This window comes from Scyliorhinus torazame, chromosome 14 (assembly GCF_047496885.1).
Source record: "Scyliorhinus torazame isolate Kashiwa2021f chromosome 14, sScyTor2.1, whole genome shotgun sequence".
NCBI classification, from domain to species: domain Eukaryota; kingdom Metazoa; phylum Chordata; class Chondrichthyes; order Carcharhiniformes; family Scyliorhinidae; genus Scyliorhinus; species Scyliorhinus torazame.
In genome coordinates, this window is record NC_092720.1 from 206,412,875 (window position 1) to 206,440,667 (window position 27,793).

Genomic DNA, 27,793 nt, shown 5'->3' on the forward strand with positions numbered 1-27,793 from the left:
GGATATTTTGGAGCATTCTCCTGCAGTGGGTTGGTTTAATTATCCATCACAATTCACGATTGGATGTGGCAGAGCATCGATCTGATGCGTTTGCTGTGAACTATAGAATTCTGACAGTGCAGATGGAGGCCATTCGGCCCACCGAGTCTACACCGACCCTCTAAAAGAGCATCCTACGTCGGTCCAAACCCCACACTATCCCCGTAACTCCCAGTAGGGCCAATTTACCATAGGCAATCCACCTAACCTGCACTTATTGGGACTGAGGGAGGAAACCGGAGCACCGGGAGAAAACCCACACAATCATCCGAGTTCGGAAACAAACCCCAGCCCCTGTGAGGCAGCTATGCTAACCACTGTGCCACCGTGCTGCCTGGAGGGCTCTGTCACTTGCTGTATATGCTGCTTGCATACAAGTAGTCCTGTGTTGTAGCTTCACCAGGTTGACACCTCATTTTTAAGCATGTCTGCTGTTGCTCCTGGCATACTCCCCTGCACTTTTCATTGAACTATGGCTGATACGCTGACTCGGTGGTAATGCTGGGGTGGATGATATGATAGGGCATGAAGTTGCAGTTTGTGTTTCTGTACAATTCTGCTTCTACTGATGCCCCACAGCACCTCGTGGGTGCCCAGCCTTGAGTTTCTAGATCTGTTCAAAGTCAATCCTATTTAGCACAGTGACAGTGCCACACAAGACAAAGGAGGGTATCATCAATATGTAGACTGGACTTCGTCTCCACAATTACTTTGCGGTGGTCACTTCTATGGATACTGTCATGGATAGGTGCATATTCAACAGGCACTTTGGTGAGATGTATGTTTTCTCTCTTGTTGATTCCCTTACCACCTGCTGCAGCCCCAGTCTATCAGTTATGTTCTTTAGGACCCGGCCAGCTCGGGTTGTGGCAGCACTATCGAACTACTCGATGATGGACATTGAAGTTCCCACCCAGAGTATATTCTGCCCCATTATCACCCTCAGTGTTTATTCCAAGTGGTGCTCAATATGGAGGAGTACTGATTCATCAGCTGGTGGTGGGTGGTGCATGCTAAGCAGCAGGACGTGTCCATGCCATTGTTTGCCCTGAAGCCATGAGGTTATCTGGGGTCCAGATTCGATGTTGAGGACTCACAGGGCATCTCCCTCCTGGCTGCATATCACGGTGACACCACCTCTGCTGCATTTGACCTGCCGTGAAACAAATTAATGCAATACTAACACTTATCTTTACAGTAGTCATTGAATTGAATTTAAGCGGTGAAAGAAAGTAGGTGGTTTGGCTTCGATCAATAAACATTCATTTATTTGCAGTAGCTTAGCCACAGCAATCCCAAGTGAAGGAAGTTTTTTTAACGGAATATTTATTTAAGTTTTACATTTTAACAAACAACGGAACAATACAGCAATCGGTACAGCACAGCAATCATGAGAAAAAAGGCTCAACATACATGAATACTAAAGGGGACAGGAGAACACCGTTACAACTGCGTCAATACAATCATTCGACACGCTACATGCCACTAGACGCCCCACCAGAGAAGAAAGGAGAAAGGATTCGGCCATGAATACTTTGGGAAAATGGTGCACACCAACCAATGCCCCCATTTCTCACAACTGCCACCAGAGGTCAGGATAGATTTTTCACGCCATATTTGGGCGCTCACCAAGGCACACCTCTCTTAACTCCAGCAGCAGCAGAGACATCAATGATGCATCACAACATCCTCCCCTCGGATACCAGACCCGTCTATACCCCTGCAGGAACCAGTCATGGCTTCGTTACATCCACCCTTTGAAAAAATGAAAAATACTATGAAAATGCACGACAAGCCTAATGGGAAGAAGATGTTACACATATATCACACAAAATAACCCCAAACTCAGGCTCGTTACAGAACCAACATAATTCCACGCCTGTATACGGGGAGGACTAGCAGCTGTATACTGAATTTTGATCAATGCCGTCCACGGCTTGCAACAAACAAGTAAGGAAATGGAACTACCAGGAGTGGATCACAGGACAAAAACGGATCAGAACCCAACCATGGGTCCGTTTCCCATGGCACACGCCCATCACCCATTGACGAAGAGAAGAAAAGTATTAATTCAAACAAGAAACCGCCTTGTGGCAGGGGTGGAGGGTGGGCTGCAAGAGAATATGAAAGAAAGTGCAGGACTCGGTTCAACCACAGGCCTGCGTAGGCAAATTCGCTCATACGTTATATTGATATTTAAGCATCTCCAAAGCAAAACCCAGCCTCCGAAGACGTCCTTATTAACTGCGTTTTTAGAAGCGACATCACAATCTCCAGAGAGTAACAGAATACCAACCACTGCACCGGACCTTGTCTCGCCCAGCACTCTCTGGCACAAAGCGGCAATACCCACAGGACCTCCAGCACACCCCAAAACCTACACTTCAGGTGGGCCAGTCCCTCACGAACCACACCTAGAGATGTGACCCTCCTCCATTGACATTAAAAACGATTCCGCCCACCTCAGACCGAGAGATCGCGTTTTAAAAACCCTCAGGGAAGAATGTTCGAGCTAGAAATATTCACCACTGTCCACCGCTGCCGTGATTGCAAGAAGGATATTAAGGGAAAACGCAGCGCCGCTTCAATAGGGGCGGAAACACTGTCTTCACATGAAAAGCCCAACAAGAACGAGGAGGACACTGAGGAAACAACGATATTTGACAACTTGGAGAATGGCGCCTAACTCCCTACTCACACTTACCCCCCCCACCCCCCCCCCCCCCCCCAAGGAAGGACTCCAACAACATAGAGACATACAGACTGTCCCTTCACCTAATTAATCCAGGATTAACTGAGCCCAACTCAGCGTGTGCCGCCACTCAATTTCGCCTATCGATAGCTTCATCGAAAAAAGACAAAAACAACAACTCGCCAACTTAAGGGTAGAGTCATAAATAAGGCAATCCTCCCAGGATACAAAATCTGCCCGGGCCACCAAATGGGATAGGTACAGATCCTTTTATTCAAAATGACAAAACACAAACAAAAACCCGAATTGGTTAGCTCTAACTGGGGGGGGGGGGGGGGGGGGGGGGGGGGAGGGGGGGCGGGGGGCTACCCTCAATCTCCCGGAGGAAGTAACTAGCCCTAACCGTCAAATCCACACCAATCATTCACCCATCACCCTGTGGTGCTCAATTCATGTTCACATTGAACAAGCTTAGGAATGTCCAAAATGCACTACCCTCACCATCACAAAAAGCACAGCCTCTAAAAATAGGACTTAAACTGTGTACAGGCCATATATCACATAATCGACTCCACATGATTTATTGCCGGAACAGGATTACAGGCGACCTTTTCTCTCGACCTTGCACGCTCTTGCTAGGAGAAAATGCAACAATAAATAATCATCAGCATAATCACAAGGGAGCAACATCCAGGGTTATTGAAGAACCGTAGGATTATGATACAATCTGTTTGTTTGAAAGGGCCAAAGTCATAACTGGGTTATCAAATATTCCTCAGTGTCTCTTGGAAATTGCAGCGAATGAAGCATCTTCACTTCCACCATGTTGTCGGCTCAACGTCCAAGCAACCCACAACCTATATCCCCGCTAGTGGGATGACATGGCATGATAGGCCAACTCTAACACCTCAAGTCGAGGATCGAGAACAGGATAACATAAGTCCAATGGTCGACTAGCCCAACTATCCACTGGTTTCAAAAACTGGATACATTCTCCTCCATTGAACCTGATGCACCCAGCCTCCAGGTCAAGATTACAAAAGCATGGCAGCCAATTTTTAAAATCAATCGAGAGTTCGTCTCGCCCATATTGCCATGGACGAGGGTCAATGATACTCCTTGACCGGCACCTATCTCCCGAACCCGTTGGAGAGACAACACCGCATGCAGTGGGTTACTGCACGAATCTGAACAAGAAACATGCTGTATCGAATACAAAGATTGCCTCCTGTGCCTCCGCCTTTATCCCAAGCATACCTCGCAGTTTGTCAAGTTAAGCACCGAAGGTTTGCATGATAGAGTCGCGATCATCATCCAGAACAACATTCAGAATGGCCGCCACCATCCCGATACAGGCAGCACCGCAGAAGCGAATGTTCGCTTACCAGCAACAACCACACTGCAAGCTGGGCCTCAGCCCCAGCCAGCTCCGATCGCCTCAGCCAAACGAGTATTCTCGACGATGTAACTCGGCTCCTAATCGCAACACTCCAATCAGGATCATCCAGGGACATATATCCCCCCAAAAATTCAATTATGAAGTGTGCACTGGGATAAAATAAAGGATTAAAAACGAGAGCCAGAGCTCGCGGGAAGGCTGCAGCACCCCGCTCACAACACGAGACTACAGAGGTCGTTTTATTAATCGCAATGAATGTTGGAATTTAGGAAAAGCTTGAATGCTCTAGTTATCAAATAATTACGTAGCGGTTTCAGGGATAATTAATGTCCAGGAAACCAGAAATTTCTAGTATTTGGAAAACTGCATGGTGGCAGTGGTTGGCACTGCTGCGTTACAGTGCCTGGGGCCCGAGTTCAAATCCGGTCTTGAGCGACCGTATGCAGTTTGTACTATCTCCCTGTGTCTACGTGGGTTTCCTCCGGGTGCTCCGGTTCCCTCTCACAGTCCAAAGATGCACAGGTTAGGTGAATTGGCCATGCAAAACTGCCCTTTAATGTCCAACGGTGAGGTGGAGTTATGGGGTTACAGGGATAGGACGGGGGAGTGGGCCTCGCTTGGTTTTTTTTTTCAGCGTGCCGGCCTCCTTCTACACTATAGGGATTCTGGGATTCTATTCTTTTAAAGCTACCTCTCTTTGCAGATGAGAGCGCTCTTTAACATCCCATCCAAACGTTGGCACATCGGGCAGTCTAGCACGCCCCCCTGCCTGCTCTGCGACGGCAATCTCGAATTGTGTGTGCAAGTGTGACTTGACCTCAGCATCTTTTGATTCAGCGGGACGGCAAGGGGAGGGTTATATTAGACATCCATTATAACCTGCGGTGGGTATTCAGTTGGAATGGAAATGGAAATCGCTTATTATCACGAGTAGGCTTCAAATGAAGTTACTGTGAAAAGCCCCTAGTCGCCACATTCCGGCGCCTGTTCTGGGAGGCTGGTACGGGAGTTTCAGAGTTAAGTGGAACCAACCCTAAGCTTGCTGCACAAAGAAAATTCTGTGCGCTTTACGCCCAAACCAGAGGGACAAATTGTCTTTTGTCTTTATTACAAGGGGAACGGGATGGGGGCAATGTTGAAGCAATGGCAGCTGAGTGAGTCTCGCTGGGCGAATAATCCAGAGACCCAGGGCAATGCTCTGGCAACCATGCTTCGAACCCGTCAAGGCAGATGGTGAATTTTGGATTCCATACGAATCTAGTGATGACCATGAAATGATAGTCGTAAACCCATCCTTTAGGAAAGGAAACCTGTTGCCCTTACCTGGTCTACATGCGAGTCCAGATACACATCAATGTAGCTTACTCTTAAATGGGTAATTAATGTAGACCAGACAATGACGGCCACATCCCATGAACGTATAAAAAAAGTGGTGAACGGGTGGTATTGCTGAATTTGGATATGGGTTGATTTAAAGACAGGGAGGGGAAATAATCTGTCTTGGATCGTTAGAAAATCGAGGGCCTCTGCACGTCAATAACATTCTCGGCTGAAAGCAATTCACCTTCATTTAAATGAGCTCATATACTTATGAAAATCCAGTCCTTCCAACCAGGATTGACATATGTCACAAGTTAATACACTACTTAACGAAATCACGATGGGTAGCAATACATCAATCTTAGTTGTAATGTGAACGAGCGAGCAATTTAAAAACTCGGGCTAATGTTTTGGGGACATTGATAAATCAGAAAATGAAAGATATTCTCAGGAATGGTGCACATGAAACTTCATCGATTGTTGTAAAGGTCCATCTGGTTCATTAATCCATTTTAAGTAAATAAATCTGCCGTACCGGGTCTGGCCCCCGTGTGAGCCCAGACCTACAGCAGTGTAGTTTAACTATTAACTGTCCTCTGAAATGGACTAGCAAGCCAGTCCAAGGGCAATTAGGGATGGGCAGCAGATGCTATTGTTGCTAGTGACACCAACATACCATGAAAGACTAATAAAAAAGATTAATTTAAATTCGATTCACATTTTTTAAAATATGAACTTGAGGTGCAGTGTCAGTTATGGGGACCTTAAAACTATAATTAATTGTGGTAAACACTCATCAGTTTCACTAATGTTCTTTAGGGAAGTAAATAAGATCATAAGACAAAGGAGCAGGAGTCGGTCATTCGGCTCATCGAGTCTGCTCTGCCAATCTGCAAGATTAGCACTAATCCGATATGATCATCCTCAATTCCACTTTCCCGCCAAATCATCATAACTCTTAACTCCCTTAACTATTAAAAATCTGTTTATCTCAGCCTTGAACGTACCAATGACACAGCCTCTACAACTCTCTGACGTAAAGAGATCCAGATCTATTGCCCTCTCAGAGAAGAAATTAATCCTCATCACTGTCTTAAATGGGCGATTCCGTACTCTTGAGGTTATGCCCTCTGGTCATAGACTCTCCTCCAAGATGAAACATCCTCTTAGAATATATCCTGTCAAGCCTCCTGAGAATCATATATGTCTCAATAATTTCGCCTCCCATTGTTCGAAACTCAGATGTGTGCATTACCAATCTACTCAACCTCTCCTCAGATAAAAATGTCGCCATACCTGGAATCAACCTGCTGAATATTCTCTGGGCCGCCTGCATATCTCCCAAACTTGCCTGATCTGTCGTACACGTGACTCCAGATCCACCGTGATTTATCTTGAACTCTGAAGTGGTTCAGCAAAGAAGCAACAAATGTTGCCCTTCCCAGCGATGGTTACATCTCATCAAATATGTTGTTTTAAAAAACGTTTGACCTTCAATTTCTACATACTATTTCCATTCCTAGTTCATCAACAATGTGACGATACACGGGGTGAGCACGCGGTCGATTCCAGCCCCACTCGTCCTGGAGACACAGCACAAGTGAATTAAATAATTATTTATTCTTTTTTTAAAAACAAGTCTTTGACGCTTGGCTGCCCAATAATTACAGTCACCAGGTTTGCAAACGTAATTGCAGTTACTGTTTATTTACAACAAGAACTATAATGAAATGCGCAGCAAATAAAGTTGGTTCACTATTAACTAATACCAAATTGCTACTTTAATCGCCCCGCCTTCCACACACACACACACACAAGAAAGCCAAACACAGAGAGGTGGATAAAGTCTAAATGTCGTACGTGATTGGAAGAAAGAATCTTTGTTTCAAATGATTGTTCGTAGCATACATTATTTTCAATAAACTTGAAGATTAACATTGTTGTTTTGTGCCTGTTCTGGTCTTCTCGATAGTTTAAAAATACCAAACGTACAACTTTCCTGGAGGCAGAGGCAGAGTCTTTCTCATCAAACTTTTATTTCAATTCGTTGTTTGTCTCCAGGCCTGTGTAGTTCCATGAATACAGCGTCCTCAAACTACTGCAGGGAGAGAGAGAGAGAACCCTCACAGTAGGCTTGCTGCAGACTATTAGTTGGATATTTCTGGAGAGAATTCTCTGGGTCTGTTGGCTGTGCTGCCGGAATCGAAACTGAATCCTTCTTGGTTCTCTGAACTATCACCCAGGGAGAGAATCCAATCACCACCCGTTACCGGGCAAAGTACAGCCTTTGGGGCCAATTTATTGCCCCCAGCCAATCAATCAAACCGAGACCCAATTAATCTCTCTCACAGATGCCTGGCAGTTTGCAACCACCAGGTTAAACCAGCCCTAGCTTCTTGACTTGTCACCTTGAATTAAACAAGCAGGCTGCTTGCCTTAAGGCACATGTCCATTAATCAGCCATGTATCGAAATGTAACGTCAAAAATTAAAGAAAGGAGAAATAAGGGAATAAGCAGAAAGGGCCTCCCCCCACCAAACAGCCCCCCCCCCCCCAAAAAAAAAAGAATTAAACTTCAGGGCATAGACGTTTAATTATGAGGCATGCAAGACAGAAATAACAAAAATATACACGTTCCCTTCCCAATCTAAATTGGTAACTAGTTAGCACGTAAACGTGCGACAAGCCATCTGAAATCACATTATCCTTTCCGGGGATATGAACAATTTTAACATTGAACTGTTGTAATAATAGAGTCCAGCGGAATTACCTTGCGTTCCTGGTTTTAACGTTCTTTATACACGTAAATAGGTTATTGTTTGTGTGAACTGTTATCCAGTCTCCTCCGAGCCTTAAATTCTCCAAGAAAAATGCCCCAACTTCTCGAGTCTGTTCTCATAGCTACAACAAAATAGCTGCTTTTCCAACAATTATTGAAACGTGAAGGGATGAAGCTTTATAGTTGCAAAATTTATTTGATATGCTAGGGAGGCTTGTTTTCCGCAGAAAGCGAATCGGTAGGTGGGGGATATCGCCACCTGTCAGCCAACCGGCAAGTTCACACCCATAATACGAGGACGGGAAGGGTGGCGGCGGGCTGTACACTAAAATCGGTATCATGCCTGGTATATGAAAATAAGCATCTAAAGGTCAATTAGATTTGTTGTCGAGCCACATCTGCTAGGATCTACGGAGTCTTCAAGCGAGTCAACCCTCGGATTATATGTGTGTTAAACCAGACAGACAGATGCTGTTTTTGGAAGACTTTCGCAAGTGATGTTAGACATGGGATGGGTGCGGGCGGGATGGAAACTAGGGCAGTAAAAGATGTCTGCATTCAAACACGTCTTGACTCAAAATAATTTGCAGTTCTACTTGCACATAAGTAACCATGAATATCGTTCGCCTCACGACTCCATTTGCAAGATTTATATTCTTTGCAAGACTTTATGCTTTGCAAGTTTTTTATTCTCTACAGCAATAGGTCAAGTAATAACATTCCCCGCCATTATTGTCGACCGACGCAAATTTGCGAATATTTCTTAGATGAAAGATTGCATTGAAGGAATTAAGCTTCGCCAACATCACACTCTAAACAAAGCACAGACATATTCAATCACCTTCTCGCCCGCAATAGCAAAATGCCTGAAGAATATCTATTCCTCAATATTTTCAGGAAACAAATGATAATTAGATGATTGATTCACAGGAAAAAAATGATTAGGGTGGCAGGTGCAAAATTGGGAAGACGATACACATGAAACAAATGATCATAATTCGTAGCATAGTCGCAAGGCGTAAATCAAAATAAAGGGTAAAATAATAGAAAGAGCCGCGCACTTATGAACATTTGAGTACACAAAATAATAACAACGTGTTGCTAACTGCGGTACTCCTCAATTTATAGGATCAAAATGAAAGGGTTACAGAACTCTGCATTTTCTATTCAAGTCATCCTTGCACACTGCGGATCTATGCCTGAGACATCATTGGTGTACCGGAGTGCAAATCATCCCGCGAACTACCGGTTCTTCATTCTTGTTTGGAATTCTCATCGGTGCCCCTTCCTTCAATTCTTTTTTCAACGGTCGCGTAAACAATAGTGTTTTCGTCCTGTTGATCCGCCGGTGAGGTTGGACCCACGATTTGCTCATTCACGTGATACCCTCGAGAATGTTTTAGGGGTTTGGCAATGCGCATCTCAGCATCAACAGTGTTCGATGTATCTCCCTCAAAAGAAACAAATTTGAAAATGAACAAAGGACATGAAATAGTTGACGCTGCACGTGTTCAGTATAAGGGTGCGATTGCTGGATTCCTGTCTTAACATAACGCAGCAGTTGTTTTTGCATCCACTGTTCGGATCCACTGCAGTACAATATGGAATTCAGAAACTACTCAAAACTTCAGCCACTGCCGTAATATAGAAGGGAATGTAGTTCAAATTTTCTATTTACATCTAACATGGTTAGTTTATTTTGTTCGGAAGGGTATATAAGTTGCGCAGATAGATGTAAAGGGGTATGATATAGTTGGGATTATCGAGACATAGCTCTAAGGTGACCAAGGATGGGAACTAAACGTTGACGCTATTCCGTTTTTGGCAAGGACATACAGAAAAGAAAAGATGCTGATTGCGTTGTTGATTAAAGAAGATATTGATAAAATATTGTGGGAAGGTATTAGTACAGGTGACATGGAATTTGGCTGGGTCGAGTTAATAAACATTAAGGGGCAAAAACCATTCGTTGCGGTGGTATACAGAGCTCCAAATTGCAGTGGTAATGTTGGGAATAGCATCAGACAGGAAATCAGAGATGCATGTAATAAAGGAACATCTCTAATTATGGGTGATTTTAACCACATATAGATTGGACGAGTCAAATTAGTCACAGAACAATACAGGAGGAATTTCAGGCATGTATACGGGGTGGTTTTCTGGACCAGGATGTTGCCGAACCAACAAGGGAACAGGCCATCTTGGACTGGGTATTATGCAATGATAAATGATTAGTTGGCAATTTAGTTGTGAAAGAACCCTTGCGAATGAGTGACCAGAATATGGTCGAATTCTTTATCAACGTGAATAGTGAGGTAGTTGATTCCATATACCAGGGCCCTGAAACTCAATGAAGGTAGCAATAGCGGTATGAGGCATGAGTTGGCTATGGCAGACTGGGAAACATTATTGAAAGGAAGGACAGCGGACAACTAATGGCGGACATTCAAGGAATGACTAGGTGAACTCCAAAAGTTGTTTATTCCTATTTGGCGCAAACGTAGAAGTTACAATCCAATTTCCTTTTGAAATCCTTTATCCATTCTGCTTCCACACTATTCCACCTCTCTTGCCTGCACTAGTTCCAGGTCACAGACACTCCCTGCATCAGGAAGTCCTGCCTCATACTACCTTGTTTTTCTCTTGCCGCAAACCTGAAACCTGTCTCTGCAAATCACAATACCATCTATTGGCAGGCAAAGGCTTTCTTTGTCGCTCTTATCTAAACCTGACAAATCTGCACCAGCACGATTGCTCCTAGGAGAGCACCCCCAAATTCTACGACATAAGTTTGTAGTTAAAATCTTTCATCCCCGGAACCATTCTGGTAAATCTCCTCTGAGCATTTCCAATGATCCCGTCTGTCTTCCTGAAGTATGGTGATCATAATTTGGCGCAATACTCTAGCTGTAGCATAAGCAAAGCGTTATACAGCTTGATTTTCCTGTTTTCGCACTCAATGCAGCTATACAGAAACCCCAAATCCCATTACCGTATTATCTTACTCTCTGAACTTCAAATGTTCATATACGCAAACCTGCAAGTCACTGTGGCTTCTCTATTTCGTATTACCATAGTTAATGTGTGTGCATTAGTTTTTAATTTCACCCCTGCACTTTCAACACTCCTGTCGGCCTTCTGCAGCACTGGGCTATTGATATCTGGTATTGTCTTTATCTGTTGTTTCTTTGTCCCACTCTGTATGCTGTACGGCACACCAGTTTAAGATAACTGCCTGGCTTTAATATTGCACGTCTCTATTTCCAATGCTCAATTTTGCGTATGCTGTAACCAGTACCTTTTTAATATTTGGTACTACAGTCAAACACCTTAAAGCTCTGCTCTTCATGGAAACGTACGGAAATAGGAGCAGGGTTAGGCCATTAAAAGCCCCTTGAGCCTGATGGGCCATTCAATTAGATCAAGGCTGTTATATTTCAGAGCCATTTCCCTGCACTATCCCAACATCCCTTAATGTCTTTTATGTGCAGAATCTAACGACCTATTCTTTGACATACGGAATGAGTCTCCGCAGCCTTCTGGAGTAGAGAGCTCACAGATTTAGCACTCTCTGCGTGAATCGATTCCTCATCATTCGAGTGCTAAATGGCTATCTCTGACTGTATTATCTTTGTGTACCATTTAGCTGTAGGCCTCCACTCCAGTTTGTAACCAAACGGCATAGGCATCACTGAAATTAATTCCATCCACTGTCCTAGCGTCCTCTTGAAGTCTAAGAAGAATGTTCTTTGTGCCCATGGCACCCATTGTTCCATAATTGGAAAATATAACATAAGAACATAAGAATTAGGAACAGGAGTAGGCCATCTGGCCCTTCGAGCCTGCTCCGCCATTTAATGAGATCACGGCTGATCTTTATGGACTCAGCTCCACTCTCCGGCCCGTACACCATATCCCCGAATCCCTTTATTCTTTAGAAAGGCATCTATCTTTTTCTTAAAAACGTTTAAAGAAGGAGCCTCAACTGCTTCACTGGGCAAGGAATTCCAGAGATTCACAACCCTTTGGGTGAAGAAGTTCCTCCTACACTCCGTCCTAAATCTACCTCCCCTTATTTTGAGGCTATGCCCCCTTGTTCTGCTTTCCCCGACCAGTGGAAACAACCTGCCCGCATCTATCCTATCTATTCCCTTCATAATTTTATATGTCTCAATAAGATCCCCCCGCATCCTTCTAAACTCCAATGAGTACAGTCCCAGTCTATTCAACCTCTCGTCATAATCTAATCCCCTCAACTCTGGAATCAACCTAGTGAATCTCCTCTGCACTCCCTCCAGTGCCAATATGTCCTTTCTCAGGTAAGGAGACCAAAACTGAACACAATACTCCAGATGCGGCCTCACCAACACCTTATACAATTGCAGCATAACCTCACTAGTCTTGAACTCCATCCCTCTAGCAATGAAAGACAAAACTCGATTAGCCTTCTTAATCACCTGTTGAACCTGCACACCAACGTTTTGCGACTCGTGCACCAGCACACCCAGGTCCCCCTGCACAGCAGCATGTTTTAACATCTTACCGTTTAAATAATAATCCATTCTGCTGTTATTCCTCCCAAAATGGATAGCCTCACACTTGGCAACATTGAATTCCATCTGCCAGACCCTAGCCCATTCACCTAACCTATCCAGATCCTTTTGCAGACTTCCGGTATCCTCTGCACTTTTTGCTTTACCGCTCATCTTAGTGTCGTCTGCAAACTTGGACACATTGCACTTGGTCCCCAACTCCAAATCGTCTATGTAGATTGTGAACAACTGCGGGCCCAACACGGATCCTTGAGGGACCCCACTAGTTACAGGTTGCCAACCAGAGAAACACCCAATTATCCCCACTCTCTGCTTTCTGTTAGTTAACCAATCCTCTACCCATGCTACCACTTTACCCTCAATGCCATGCATCTTTAGTTTATGCAGCAACCTTTTGTGTGGCACCTTGTCAAAAGCTTTCTGGAAATCCAGATATACCACATCCATTGGCTCCCCGTTATCTACTGCACTGGTAACGGCCTCAAAAAACTCTACCAAATTAGTCAGACACGACCTACCCTTTGTGAACCCATGCTGCGTCTGCCCAATGGGACAATTTCCAACCAGGTGCCCTGCTATTTCCTCCTTAATGATAGATTCCAGCATTTTCCCTACAGCCGAAGTTAAGCTTACCGGCCTATAATTACCCGCTTTCTGCCGACCTCCTTTTTTAAACAGTGGTGACACGTTTGCTACTTTCCAATCCTTTGGGACCACCCCAGAGTCTAGTGAATTTTGATAAATTATCACTAGTGCGTTTACAATTTCCCTAGCCATCTCTTTTAACACTCTGGGATGCATCCCATCAGGGCCAGGAGACTTGTCTACCTTTAGCCCCATTAGCTTGCCCAATACTGCCTCCTTAGTGATTACAATCATCTCAAGGTCCTCACCTATCATATCCTTATTTCCATCAGTCACTGGCATGTTATTTGTGTCCTCCACTGTGAAGACTGACCCAAAAAACCTGTTCAGCTCCTCAGCCATTTCCCCGTCTCCTATTATTAAATCTCCCTTCTCATCTTCCAAAGGACCAATATTTACCTTAGCCACTCTTTTTTGTCTTATATATTTGTAGAAGCTTTTACTATCTGCTTTTATGTTCTGATCCAGTTTACTTTCATAGTCTACCTTACTCTTCTTTATGTTTTTTTTAGTAGCTTTCTGTTGTCCCCTAAAGACTTCCCAGTCCTCTAGTCTCCCACAAATTTTTGCCACTTTGTATGTTTTTTCCTTCAATTTGATACTCTCCCTCACCTCCTTAGATATCCACGGTCGATTTTTCCCCTTTCTACCGTCTTTCTTTTTTGTTGGTATGAACCTTTTCTGAACACTGTGAAAGATCGCTCGGAAGGTTCTCCACTGTTCCTCAACTGCTTCACCATGATGTCTTTGCTCCCAGTCTACCTTAGCTAGTTCTTCTCTCATCCCATTGTAATCGCCTTTGTTTAAGCACAAAACACTAGTGTTTGATTTTACCTTGTCATTCTCCAACTGTATTTTAAATTCCACCATATTGTGGTCGCTCCTTCCAAGAGGATCCCGAACTATGAGATCATTAATCAATCCTGCCTCATTACAGAGGACCAGATCTATGACAGCTTGTTCCCTTGTAGGTTCCGTTACATATTGTTCCAGGAAATTATCCCGGGCACATTCTATAAACTCCTCCTCAAGGCTGCATTTACCAACCTGGTTAAACCAATCGATATGCAGATTAAAATCTCCCATGATAACCGCTGTACCATTTCTACATTCATCCGTTATTTCTTTTCTTATTGCCTGCTCTACCATCCTGTTACTATTTGGTGGCCTATAGACTACTCCTATCAGTGACCTTTTCGCCTTACTATTCCTGATTTCCACCCAAATTGATTCAACCTTGTCCTCCATAGCACCAATATCATCCCTTACTATTGCCCGGATGCCATCCTTAAACAACAAAGCTACACCACCGCCCTTACCGTCCATTCTATCCTTTCATATAGTCTGATACCCTTGGATATTTAACTCCCAGTCATGACCAGCTTTTAACCATGTTTCAGTAATGGCCACTAAATCATAGTCATTCACGATGATTTGCGCCATCAACTCATTTACCTTATTTCGTATACTACGAGCATTCAGGTAAAGTACACTTATGCTGTTTTTTATATCTTTGTTATGAATCCTAACACCTTGATCAGTAACATTTCGCAATTTATTTTTCCTCTTACCCTTTCTCCTAATTTTCCTTGTCTTTGAACCCATATCTCTACATAATAACCTGTCACGTAACCTGCTGCCTTGATCTCCATTACCCATTATACTGTCCATAGCTTTACACTTCCCTTCCCCCCAACTTGCTAGTTTAAAGTCCTTGTGACGAATTTATCGCTAATGTATTTCCAAAAAAAGACCAAGTAGCGATCGGAAGAACATTTCATTATTGTGTGAATGCATTTGTTTATTTTGTCGAATAAAATATTCACATGGAAGAGAAAATACATTGGTCATTATGAAGAGAATGCCTCAGCTTTTAGGAGTACCATTGTCTTAAAGCTAAGTAGATTTATAATTCAGATTTATAATACCAGCGGAGCTGATAATCTGCGGTTTACCCAATATCTTTTATGTGTTGAGATTTCACCCCTGACTTTCATCAAGAACCACAGTTTGTTAAAACAATAAATACGACTAAATTCTAACGCGGTGTATCATTCTTACCTGTACTTCATTTCCAGCTCTTGATGTTCTACCTGGAGAATGTTTGAGATAAAGATGTCATATGTATAGAGTGAAGAAAGTAAATGGATTGAAGAAATCAGTTCCTCAGCTGCATCGAATTATCGTCGAATAAAGATACAAAGCCAAAATGTAAGCTATCTGGTCGGATCTGAATCGATAATGTTTGTACCATCAAGTGAGCTGAAGAAAACCTGGCCATTTTACTGGTCCAGTAATCCACATTGCTCTCTCATGAGTCCACGTGCCAACTAGGGCAGCTGGTAGCATAGAAATTCAATTACTAAAGAAGCCAGGAAATGGAACTCTGTCTCATTAATGGCAGCCATGAACCCTTGATTTCGCCCAAAACACGTCCAGTTCAATAATATCTCTGAGGGACCGGTCTTAAATGATGTGGTCTTCACATGGCCCCAGGTCCACAACAATGTCATTGAGTATGAACTGCCACCGAAAGTGGCCTGCTACCCTGTTCAGTTGGACTAAACCGCTGCGGAAAAGGCGATGGACGGCGTTGGTGAGTTACCACCTTCCCAAAGGCAATCACGGTGGGCAGCAAATGCTGCCCTTAAAGCGATAGCATCCCATAAAGGTATATATGAAACAGGAAAGAAACACATCCCGATACTAGATATGGACCAATCAGTTACCATATACTTCTTCGCTCTGAAGGTATTATAGCGCTTCATTCTGTATGACATTCCACAAACCCTCAGCTTTATGTATGCGTAACTGGAGCAGCAATGCTCCATAAGCTTATGTCCAACCATACAGCACTTTGTAAATTAATTAGTTGCTTTTAATTTTGGATGTTGCGTGTAAGGCATGACACGTGACAATCAACAAAAGTCCAATCCAATCCAACTCATTCGTCAAGGAATTAGACAAACATTTTGTCTTTGTGACACGAGGCAGTCAATGTCAAACTCATGCGTTTCCATCCCAGGATGCTTTTCACCCTAAGTACCTCCGTTCACTTTTCGCCACCATAATATATATAACAGTTACCTTGACATTTGTTGCTGCCCAAAGCGATAAGAATTGTGACTTGGAGCAGCAGTAATATAGTGACCATCAACACTGGAGGCAAAATGCTCAAGTTGCGCTTTGCAATGGACACTTCCGTCTTGTTGTCTTTTACACCTGGGGAATAGAAAACGATGAGTAATAATGGCATCCTAGTCGTTTTGCTTTAACTGAACTGAACACCAAATCCGTGGGTCATTGTAAAGTTATTGGAAAATAAAATATTTTTAAGCATTTAGTTTCCTTTCAGTTACATTATGTGGTCGTACATTACTCTTGTGTGTTCTGCCAAGGTACATAAGCGCGTGCAAATAAATCTACCTGAGAGTGCGTGCAACCATCTGAGTGTGGGTTTATGCACAATCGTGAGGGAAATTTAGGATCTGCCCTGTTATACAATCACGAAGTAAGCCCTAATTCGTTGATCCTGGAATAATCGAAGATGCAATCTGGCGAAGACGATGTGAATAGAACAACGCCCAGGCGTTGATATTCCGATATCTACGGATGAATAGATGCGTTTGCACGAATATTTGCGTATCAACACCAAGTCAAGGTTATACCTTTAGGCGCACTAGTTTTGAAATGAAACAGGGTAGCCATATATAATTTGACCAGCCTGAGCAAAAAAAACTTTCTGTCATTTTGACAAGACGCCAATGAAGGAAACATAAATACATAGTATACAGGAGCAGGAGTAGGCTGTACGGCCATGCGAGCGACCATTAAACATGGTTTTGATTGGTCCTCTGACTCTATATCATACTCCAGCAGTCTCCCTATACCCCTTGACACCCTTATAGACTATAAATCTCACAATTTCCTTCTTAAATATATTCAGTGTATTGGCCTCCGCAGTCTTCTGTGGTAGAGAATTCCATAGGGACTCCACCCGCTGATCGAAGGTGTGTTACCTCCTCACAGTCCTACACGGCCTCTCCCGTATCCCGAGACTGTGTCCCTTTGGTCTTGACCCACCGACAGAAGAATCAGCATCACTGCATCCAACCTGACTAACCCTCTCAGAATGTTACATGTTTCAATTAGATTCGTTCTCATTCTTCTATATTGCAGTGAAAACAAGCTCCATTAATCAAATCTCTCCTCATACGATAATCTTGCTGTTCCAGGAATCAGTCTGCTGAACTTTCATAGCACTCCCTCTATTACAAGTATACTCTTTCTTCGATAAGGAGACGAAAACAGCACGTAACATTTCAGATGTGGTCTCACGAAGACCCTCTGAAGCTGTAAAAGTACATCCTTGCTCCAGTGGTCATCTCCTCTTCCAATGAAAGCAACAAACATTTGCCTTCCTAACTGCTTGCTGTATTCACATGCTTGTTTTCGGGGTGCAAGAAAACTGTCAAAAAATTCCGATTTATCACCACTTAAATATTACTCTGCCATTCTGCTTCTCCATCTGAAGTCGATAACGTGACATGTATCCACGTAATACTGCATGAGCCGTGTATTTGATCATTCACTCAGCTTGTCTAAATCACCTTAAAACTTCTTAATACCCTTCTCAGCATTAACCTTACCACCACATTACATAAGAACATAAGAACTGGAAGCAGGAGTAGGCCATCTGGCCCCTCGAGCCTGCTCCACCATTCAATGAGATCATGGCTGATCTGTTGTGGACTCAGCTCCACTTTCCGGCCCGAACACCATAACCCTGAATCCCGTTGCGTGCCATCAACTAACTTGGAGCTATTACTTTTGGTTCATCATTCAGATCATTGATGGGGAATATCTGGGGCCAAACATTGGCCCCTGCGGCACCATATAATCAGTACTCGCCATTTCAAAAAAGACCCATTTATTCATACTCTGTTCCTGCCTTCTAACCAGATCTCAACCTGTGCCGTTATGATATCCTTAATCCCATGCACTTTAATTTTGAACTTTAAATTATTTTGTGGGACTTTCTGAAAAGCTTTCTGAAAATCCCAATAATCCACATCCACTGGTTCATCTTTATCTCTCCTACCAGTTACAACGTCCAGTGCGTTTGTCAAGCATTATGAATCCATGTTGACTTTGTCTAATCACAATGATATTTCATAAGTGTGCTGGTATTACATTCCTTATTTATTTTTATTATTTAATGGGATATTGGCCTGGCTTGCTGGACCAGCATTTATTGCCCATCTCTGAGGACAGTTAAGGGTCAACCGAATTGCCTTGGTCTGGAGTCGCATGAAGGCCATACTAGGTCAGGGCTGCACATTTCCTTCCCTAAAGGCTATTAGTGAACCCGATGGGTTTTAAGACAATCGACAATGGTTAGAATTTCGTGATCATCATCAAACGTTTACTTCCAAATGTATATTTAACTACAATTTCACCATATGCCCTCGTGGGATTCGAATCTGGGTCCCAAGAGCATTTCCCTGGGCCCTTGGATGACTAGTCCAGCGAAATGACCATACGCAACTGCGTCCCCGAGGCGATGCCAGCATTTTCACTGCTCCTGATATTCGGATAACTAGTCTGTAATTCCCTGTTTTCTAACCCACTCACTTGGGAAATAGCAGGGTTACATGTTGACACTCGAATCTGCGGGCCTGTTCAAGAATGTACATAATTTTGAAAGATGACAAACAACGCATCCACTATTTTCATGGCCAGCATATTCAGAACCCTGGGATGTTGATTGCAAAACCATACGGATTTATCGGCTTTCAGTCTCATTAATTTCTCCAAAAGTGTTTTCTGGTAATAATAATTTCCTTCAATTCCTCCTTCTCAGTAGTCCTTTGATTCGTTACCATTTCTGGGAAGTTATTTGTGTTTCCCCCGTGAAGACAGAAATGCAGTCGTTGTCTGATTGCTCTGACATTACTTTGCTCTCTATCATAAATCTTTCAGTTTCGGATTGTACCAGAAGACCATAACATGTGGAAGCAGAATTTGGCCATTCCGCCCATCCATCCTCCTCTGCCATTTGATCATGGCTGATATGTTTCTCATCTCCATTCACCTGCCCTCTCCCCGTGACCCCTGAAGCCCTTATTAAACAAGAATCTTTCTACCTGTAACGCAAAGGCAATCAGTGACCTAGCCGCCACCACCTTCTGCGACAATGAGTTTCACAGATTCACCGCCCTCCTGCTGAAGGGATTCCTCCTCGTCTCAGTATTAAAGGATCATTCATTCAGTCTGAGGCTCTGCCCTCGGGTTCTAGTTTCCCCTACTTGTGGAAACGTCTTATCCACGTCCAAACTATCTTGGCCTCCCTGTATTGTAGAAATTGCAATGGGATTCTCTCGTCCTCCTTAATTCCGAAACAACGCACTGTCCTCAACGGCTCATCATATGACAAATCCTTCATTGCTGTGATTATTCTTGCAAACCTCCTGCGGACTCCCTCCAAGGTCAACAAATCCTTCCTTAGATATGCGGCCCAAAACTGCTCACAATATTCCAAATGGGGTCTGACCAAAGCCTTACACAGCCTCAGAAGCAGATTCCTGCTCTTGTATTCTAGCCCTGTCGAAGTGAATACTAAAGTATTTGCCTTCTCAACTACCAACTGAACCGACATGTAAACCTTACGACAATCCTGAAAAGGGTGGTGCAGTGGTTAGCACTTTTGACTCACAACGCCACTGACCCAAGTTTGATCCTTGGGTCACTGTCCGTTTCTCCACGTACATGTGTGGGTCTCACCCGCACAACCAAAAGATGTGAAGCGTAGGAGGATTGGCCACGCTAATTGTCCCTTAATTGGAATAAATAATTGGGTGCTCTAAATTTATTTTAAAAAGAGAATCCTGAGGTAACACCCTGATTTCCGTTTGTGCTTTCAATTTGCCAAGCCTTTCCTCGTTTAGAAAATAGTCTCTGTCTGTGTTCTTTCTACCAAAGTGCATAACCTCACAAGTTTTTAAATTGTATTCTATCTGCCACTTATTGCCCATTCTCCTAGCCTGTCCAAGTCCTTCTACAGCCTCTCCGCTTCCTCAACACTACCTGTCCCTCTGCATATCTTTCTGCCAAATGCATACTGAACATTCAGTTCCTTCTTCCAGCCGTCAATGTAGATATTCAATTGTTGTGCTTCCAATACTGACCATGAGGACCACGTATTGTCGCTGGCTGCCATCCTGAAAATAGCCACTTTATCTGTACTCTCTGCCAGTCAGGCAATTCTCCATCCATTAGGTCGTATCTTATTTACCAGCCTCCTGTGTGGCACTTTGTCAAAGGCCTTCTGGAGATCCAAATAGATCACGTTCATCGACTGTCCTTTCTCTAACTTCCTTCTTACCACCTTACTGAATTCCAACAAACTTGTCAGACATGAGCTCCACGATTTTTGCTGATTCCGCCCTATTTTACCATGCACTTCCATTTACTCCACAACATTAATAATGAGCACTAAAATCTTACAAATGATCGAAGTCAGGCTAACCGGCATATTATTTCCCATCTTCCGCCTCCCTCCTTCTTGAAACAAGGGGTCTTACATTAGCCATTTTCTAGTCCTCTAAGACCCTCCGTGATTTCTGATAGATCACCACCATTGCCTCCACAATCGCCTCAGCTATCTTCTTCAGAGTCCTGGGGTGTCGTCCAACCGGTCCAGGTGATTTCTTCACCTTCAGACCTTTCTGCGTTCCCAGTAGCTTCTCCTCAATGGTGGCCAATGCATTCACCTCTTGAAGTTCAGGTATGCCAATGGTGCCTTCAACCGTGAAGAGTTATGCAAAGTATCTATTCAGTTACATACATATTACATAGAACATACAGTGCAGAAGGAGGCCATTCGGCCCATCGAGTCTCCACCCTCCCACTTAAGCCCTCACTTCCACCCGATCCCCGTAACCGAATAACCCCTCCTAACCTTTTTGGTCACTAAGGGCAATTTATCAAGGCCAATCCACCTAATCTGCACGTCTTTGGACTGTGGGAGTAAACCGGAACACCCGGAGGAAACTCACTCAGACATGGACAGAACGTGCAGACTCCACACAGACAGTGACCCAGCGGGGAATCGAACCTGGGACCCTGGCGCTGTGAAGCCACAGTTCTGTCCACATGCTACGGTGCTGCCCAAAGGAAGGTAACTCTGTAATTTCTTTGTTCCTCATTTATTCTCCAGCCTCATTTTCCAGTGGTCCAATGTCCATTCTTCGCTCTCTGTAAACGTGTAATAAGCGAAAAAAACTCTTGCTATCTTCTTTTTTATTGCTAGTCACCGAAACTCATATTTCATCTTCTTCCCCTTATTGCTTTCTCACTTGTCCACTGCTTTATTTTAAAGCTCCCAAATCCTCCAGTTTCCCACTACTGCTCGCCACATTATATGCCTTGCCTTTTATGCTGCCTCTTACTTTCTTGTCAGCCATGGTTTCTTCATCCTCCCGTAGCATGTTTCCTCCACGTTGGGATGAATTTCTGTTGTGCCTCCAAAATAACCCGCCAAAGGTCCTTCTTTGCTCTCCCTACAGATGCTGCCAGACTTGCTGAGATTTTCCAGCATTTTCTCTTTTGTTTCAGGTCCCAGCATCCGCAGTGATTTGCTTTTGTCCTATCATTGCTGTTCCATGGTCTTCCCAACTGGACTCCCTTTCCAATCAACTATGGCCAGTTCCTCCCTGATATCATTGTGGTTATCTTTACTCAAGGGGAATTCCGTTACATCTGATTCTAACTTCTTCTAAAACTGCAGGGTGACATCTATCATATTGTCGTCACTGCCCCCAAATGTTCCATCACCTTACGTTCCCTCATCAGGTCTGCCCATCCCACATCACCAAATCCAGAATTGACTGTTCCCTAGTGGGCTCTACTGCAACTGCTCAAAATAACCATCACATTGAAATTCCACAAAATCCTTTTTTGGGATCCGTAACCAACCTGATGTCTACCTGCATATAGAAGTCCGCTCGGATTCTTATAATAGTACCTTCCTTATATGCCCTTCCTGTCTCCTGAGTATGTGCTGCCCCACAACCTGACTACTGCTCGGGGGCCTGTACCCATCAGTCTTTTTTCCTTTGTGATTCCTCAACTCTACCCAGACAGTTGTTACTTCCTCCGACTCTATATCCCCTCTTACTATTCATTTAATTCCATTTCTCACTAACAAGGCAACCCTGCCGCCTCTACCCATCTGCTTGTCCTTTCGATAGGATACATATTTAGATCACAGCCCTGATTCCCTTGCTGAAACATCTCTGTGATGTCCACACCACCATACTCATCAAAGTCAATATGCGCTACAAACACATTTACTTTGTTTCCTATACTTCGTGTATTTAGGTACAACATCTTCAGTTCTGCGTTCACCACCCCTGCTCTCACATATGTCCATATCTGCTTTGCTTGAAGCTACACTCCTGGCGTTTTCCATACTGTCTGCTCTATTATTTGTCTGGAAACTTTACTAACTTCTCCTCACCCCTCAACCGCCTTTAACTACTTTAAAGTCCTAGTCATTAACCTGCACTCCCATATTCTCCTTTAGCTTTGATTTTCTAATTTTCCACACAACTTCCCAACTAGTCCTATCAACAGTCCTGGTTCTGTGATGCGCTGGGGCTCTGGACCCAGCATGATTCAGGTGAGGACCGTCCCATCGGAACGGCTGTCTGAGTCCTCAGCACTTGTGCTGATGTCCCATAAAATCGAGCCCATTCCTCCCACACCAACCTGTGAGCCATGCATTTCCCTCTTTAATCTTATTGACCTTTTTTGCCAGTCGGACCGTGGCTTAGGTAGTAATTCAGAGACTTTTACCTTTTCAGTCAGATTTTCAATTGGGCACGGGACAAATAGGCGCTACTGTGGCCGTCAACTTGACTCCAGGATAGTGCATTGCCTTCCTGGTGCCAAGGTCTGCAAAGTCGCTGAACGGCTGCAGTGCATCCCGAAAGGATAGCAAAGGCAAGGCAGAGGCAATGGTACATTTTGGTACCAATGACATGGATAGAAAGACCTTTGAGGTCTTGCAGCAAGAATTCAGGGATATGGGAGGTAGAATAAAATACAGGGCGTCTCAGGTTATAATCACTGGATTACTCCCAGTGACACGTGCTAGCGAGTACAGGAATCGGAGAATACCACAGATGAATGATTCGTTTGAGTGTTGGTGCAGGAGGGAGGGTTTTAGATTCCTTGATCATTAGGACCGTTTCTGGGGAAGCTGAGACTTGTACAAATGGGACGAGCTTCATCTGAACCAAAGTGAGACAAACATACTTACCGGCGGATTTGCTAGTGCTGTTGGGGGAAGTTGAACGCAATTCGGCAGGGATTGGGGGGGGGGGGGGGGGGGCGGCGGATACAGACGGTTAGCAGACTAGGAGCACAGAATAATACAGCTAAACAATCAAGTCAGAGAAAATACAGCAGTATTTTGCTTCAAGGGAATAAGGCTGGGTGCTCTACGTTAATGCCAGGGGTATTACTGGTAAAACGAATGAGTTACGTGCGAGGATTGACAGGTGACAAAAAGTCATCCAGGCTCGAAACGTTAGCTCACGTTTCTCCACAGATGCTGACACACCTGCTAATATTGTCCAGCATTTTCTATTTTTGTCGTGAGTGATTGAAACGTCGAATTGTGACATCGTAGCCATTAAAGAGATGTGGTTGAGGAAGGTGCAGGATTGGTAGCTCAACATCCCGGATATAGTTTCGTAGGGCGAGAGAGAAGAGGTGGTAAGAGAGGAGGAAGTATTGCATTGTTAGTTATTAAGTCAGTTATTGCAGTAAGGAGAGATTGAAACTTGGCGATCAACTGAGGCACCAAGATTGGGAAATGCCTTACTCAGTTTAGACAATTACCAGCAACTGGGACAATGGTCATCAAATATTATTTGTGACGGGGATCGAAATCGTCCCAATATCTTGCTGCAGCGATGCAACGTCCCCTGGAAACAAAGTTGCTTCACGCCGACCCACCCCACCGCCATAAAGCACTGTGGTGCTCATCAGCGAGGAATGGGTGGTGAGGGGCGGATATTCTTGCTTCTGCCCAATATCGGGGTCAATTAGACTTCATAACAAGCCTAATTGACACTTAATTGTTTATTTACCACGGCGGGGGTACGCAAAATTCCGCTGCGTCCTGGTCATAACATAGTGTAGCGTTTTCGGATGATCTAACTGAACGTAGGTGCAAAGTATAGCATTCGGAGAGGTTTAAGTAAACTAAAGAGTAGGAGAGCTATATTGTTAAAAGAGGGGCACTACAACACGTAGAAAAAATGACAATCTGTCCAGATCAATTCAAATTCTCAGAGAGGTTAAAATACAATTAATCGATTTAGACATTTATCTATTGTCCAGACTAATATAGATTCAACATTGAAATTTGAGCTTTTATAGAGTTCATAATAAACAGATTAGTTTGATTTACAATAGACTAAAAGAGCATAAATCTCCACGGATCCAATATTTATAAATATAGTTCATACCTCTTGTTTAAGAATTAGAGGGGATGTTGGAGGAGTAATTAGTTTGGCCTCTTGTTGAAAAACATACATGGAAAGAAACGCAGATATTAACATAATAGTGACGTACTTTTGACTGTTACCCGTGTGCCCATTCCTGTTCCTCGAAAAGTTACGCAATCCACTTTACAATAATATATCCCAGAATCATTCTGAGTTGCGTCGATGACTGTAAGTTGTTTGGATTTTGAAAATGTATCGTAGTTCTCCAATATTCGACCAATAAATTCTTCGGACTTGTTCGTAACTGTACGATTTTCACGACCTAATAATTGCTTGTACCAGGTGATTCCATAACTGTTTGGCATGGTAGACGCAGTAAAGTTGCAGAAGATTTGAAACTCCTCTCCTTCTGTTATTTCGATAAGTTTTGGCTTTTGAATTACTTTGAGGTCAGCAATAGCAACAGCTGTAAAACAGAGACACCAATTATCCTCGTCCGACCAATCTACCCCGTACTTCAAACTACTTGTCCTCACACCTTGCAAACGATGCAAGTGTGGCTAATGACGAATTCAAACAACGAATCCCCAGTTACACCCCCTGACTTTCAAAGGTGATATAACCATCAATTTTCCTGCCATGAACCATTTCGGTGTGGACAAATTTTCTCTTGCAGCCTTTAACCCTGAACCGCAATATCTTGGGATCAGCATCCCATCCAATTTCACGTATACGTCGCACGTTGGACATTGCCATCTCCTTCATGCCCACTGAGTCGGTCAGCAGACCGTGGTAAAGGCCAATGACCGCCAGTTTTCACAGGACCTTTCCAGAGTTCTTTACCCATTCAATGAGAAGTGGCAGAGAACATGACAGGTGAGCACCAGCCGATCCTAAAGATCTGGAACCAACCTGGGGTCGATACAACACAGGGAAGCTAAATAATAAAAGCAACATGTTAATAATAATCATAATAATCCATCCAAACCAACGGAAATCATCAAATATCTGCAGTCCTACACATCCATTCAGGAATGGTTGAGAGTAATGAAAGAATTAACTGTTGGAGGAGGCTCCATAAGTGTCCACCATCGTCATCAATGAAGAATCCAGCACGTGAGTTTAAAGAGCGAAGGCATGTCGAACCATATTCAGCCAGATGTGCAGAATGAATAATCCACACCAACGAATTGCTAATGTCCAAGCAATCGAACTTGTTGCTTCTGCTAACTCGCTTCAATCCATGTGTTATCAAGAAATTACTGAAAGCATTGAAAAGGGAAAGTGGTGTGGGGCCTGATAACATTCAGGCGGCTGATTACGTGGGCTCCATAACTGATCATTCCACAAGGACACAGGAATTAGGAACAGAAGGAGGCCGTTCAACGTCAGGAAATACCTCTGCCGTAAGATTATATCATGGCTGATATAATTGTGGGCTCAACTGCACATTTCCTTTTCTCCTTCGTATCTCAAGAAGGCAGCTAATCAAATCCTTCTCAAATGCTATTGGGGTTGAGAAATAAATTCTGGCGTGGCCAGGCGGTCACATCCCATAAATTCATAAAACAAATGCTGTGTTTACAGGGGAGTGTCAAGGGCTTGGGATTCTGCAGCGCGTAACCCATCCCCCGTTTCCCAAAACATTTGAAATACACAAGACAGAAGAGGGATGGAACAATCCCCACTTATCACAATGAATGCGGCTGAAGAACACTGTCGATGATTGGAACCATTGGGGACAAAGCACCCTGCTATATCGGCACCCTTATCCATCACCTTAAACATTCAGTCCCTCTAGCATTGGCACATCGCTACAGCAGTGAGTACTACCTATTGCAACAACTCTCCAAGCGTCCTTCAACTGCACCTTTTGAATCTGCGACCTCTCACACCTCCAGAGAAAATGGCACCAGATGCATAGTAACAGCAGCACATATATATTCACCTCCCGGATACACAGCATCCGAACTTGGAACTATATGTCCACCCCACCATATCACTGCATGAGAATCTTGGAACTTCCACTGAACAACACAATGGGATACCTCAACTACAAGGACTGCAGCAATTCGGGGTGGCGGCATACTGCCTCTTTCTCAAGAAGAATAGGTATGCAATAAATGATGGCCTTACCAGTGAGGCCCGTGTTATAACCCTCCAGGAGGCCGGGGATATGCTGCATCAGAGTCCCTGCGACCTCACGTGGATATGATCTACCCAGATGAGGTGTGGAGCTAACCCCTCTGTCCAAACGACTGCTGAGATATAAACATCCTGGCCCAGGTGTCGGCCGAGTGTTGGAGAGCCTTCGGGGAGTAGGCGGAGTGTATAGTAACCTGAATAAAACCGATTTTGTTTTGCTCCAGGCATCGCTTCTGAGTGCTACCTTGCCTGAGACATTACAGCCAACATCTTATCAACGAATGTTGATCCAAGACTTTCCCCTAAATCCAAGACTTACCAGATATCAGCAATACACGGATGATAATCTCTGAGTACATGATTCTAATCTTTCCTGTGAATACAATAATGAACACAAGAGTTACCACCACAAATTTAATTTGCATTTAGTTTTGCAGCTTTAATCGAAAGTTCTTCACACCTGAGCTTTACTTTCTTGAAAAGGCAATCTTTGATTAAGGTGCTTCATTTGTTTTGCATAAGTGGAGGAGAATTTCCGTGGCTTTCGCGCACTTGACGGCCATAGGTCAGTGAAAAGCTGCAAACACCCTGGCATAAAGTTGAACCACTCCTGGATGTAGAACCCATGATGAACTGGTAAGGGTCATTGCCCATGTTCTAATATTAATTTTTACATGCTTAGGCGATAATCAGCCTTTTTGT

General features: G+C 43.8%; 1 protein-coding gene across 1 annotated transcript; it reads right to left on the reverse strand.

Annotated features, from left to right (window-relative positions):
* Positions 1–8,932: 8,932 nt before the first annotated feature.
* On the reverse strand, positions 8,933–27,459 carry LOC140389421 (uncharacterized). Its single transcript, XM_072473565.1, has 5 exons — positions 27,411–27,459; positions 25,074–25,412; positions 16,515–16,649; positions 15,489–15,520; positions 8,933–9,680 (listed from the first exon to the last, which is right to left on the reverse strand). Exons 1-5 carry the CDS (start codon positions 27,448–27,450, stop codon positions 9,483–9,485), a joined length of 744 nt encoding a protein of 247 aa, XP_072329666.1. The 5' UTR covers positions 27,451–27,459; the 3' UTR covers positions 8,933–9,482.
* Positions 27,460–27,793: the final 334 nt, after the last annotated feature.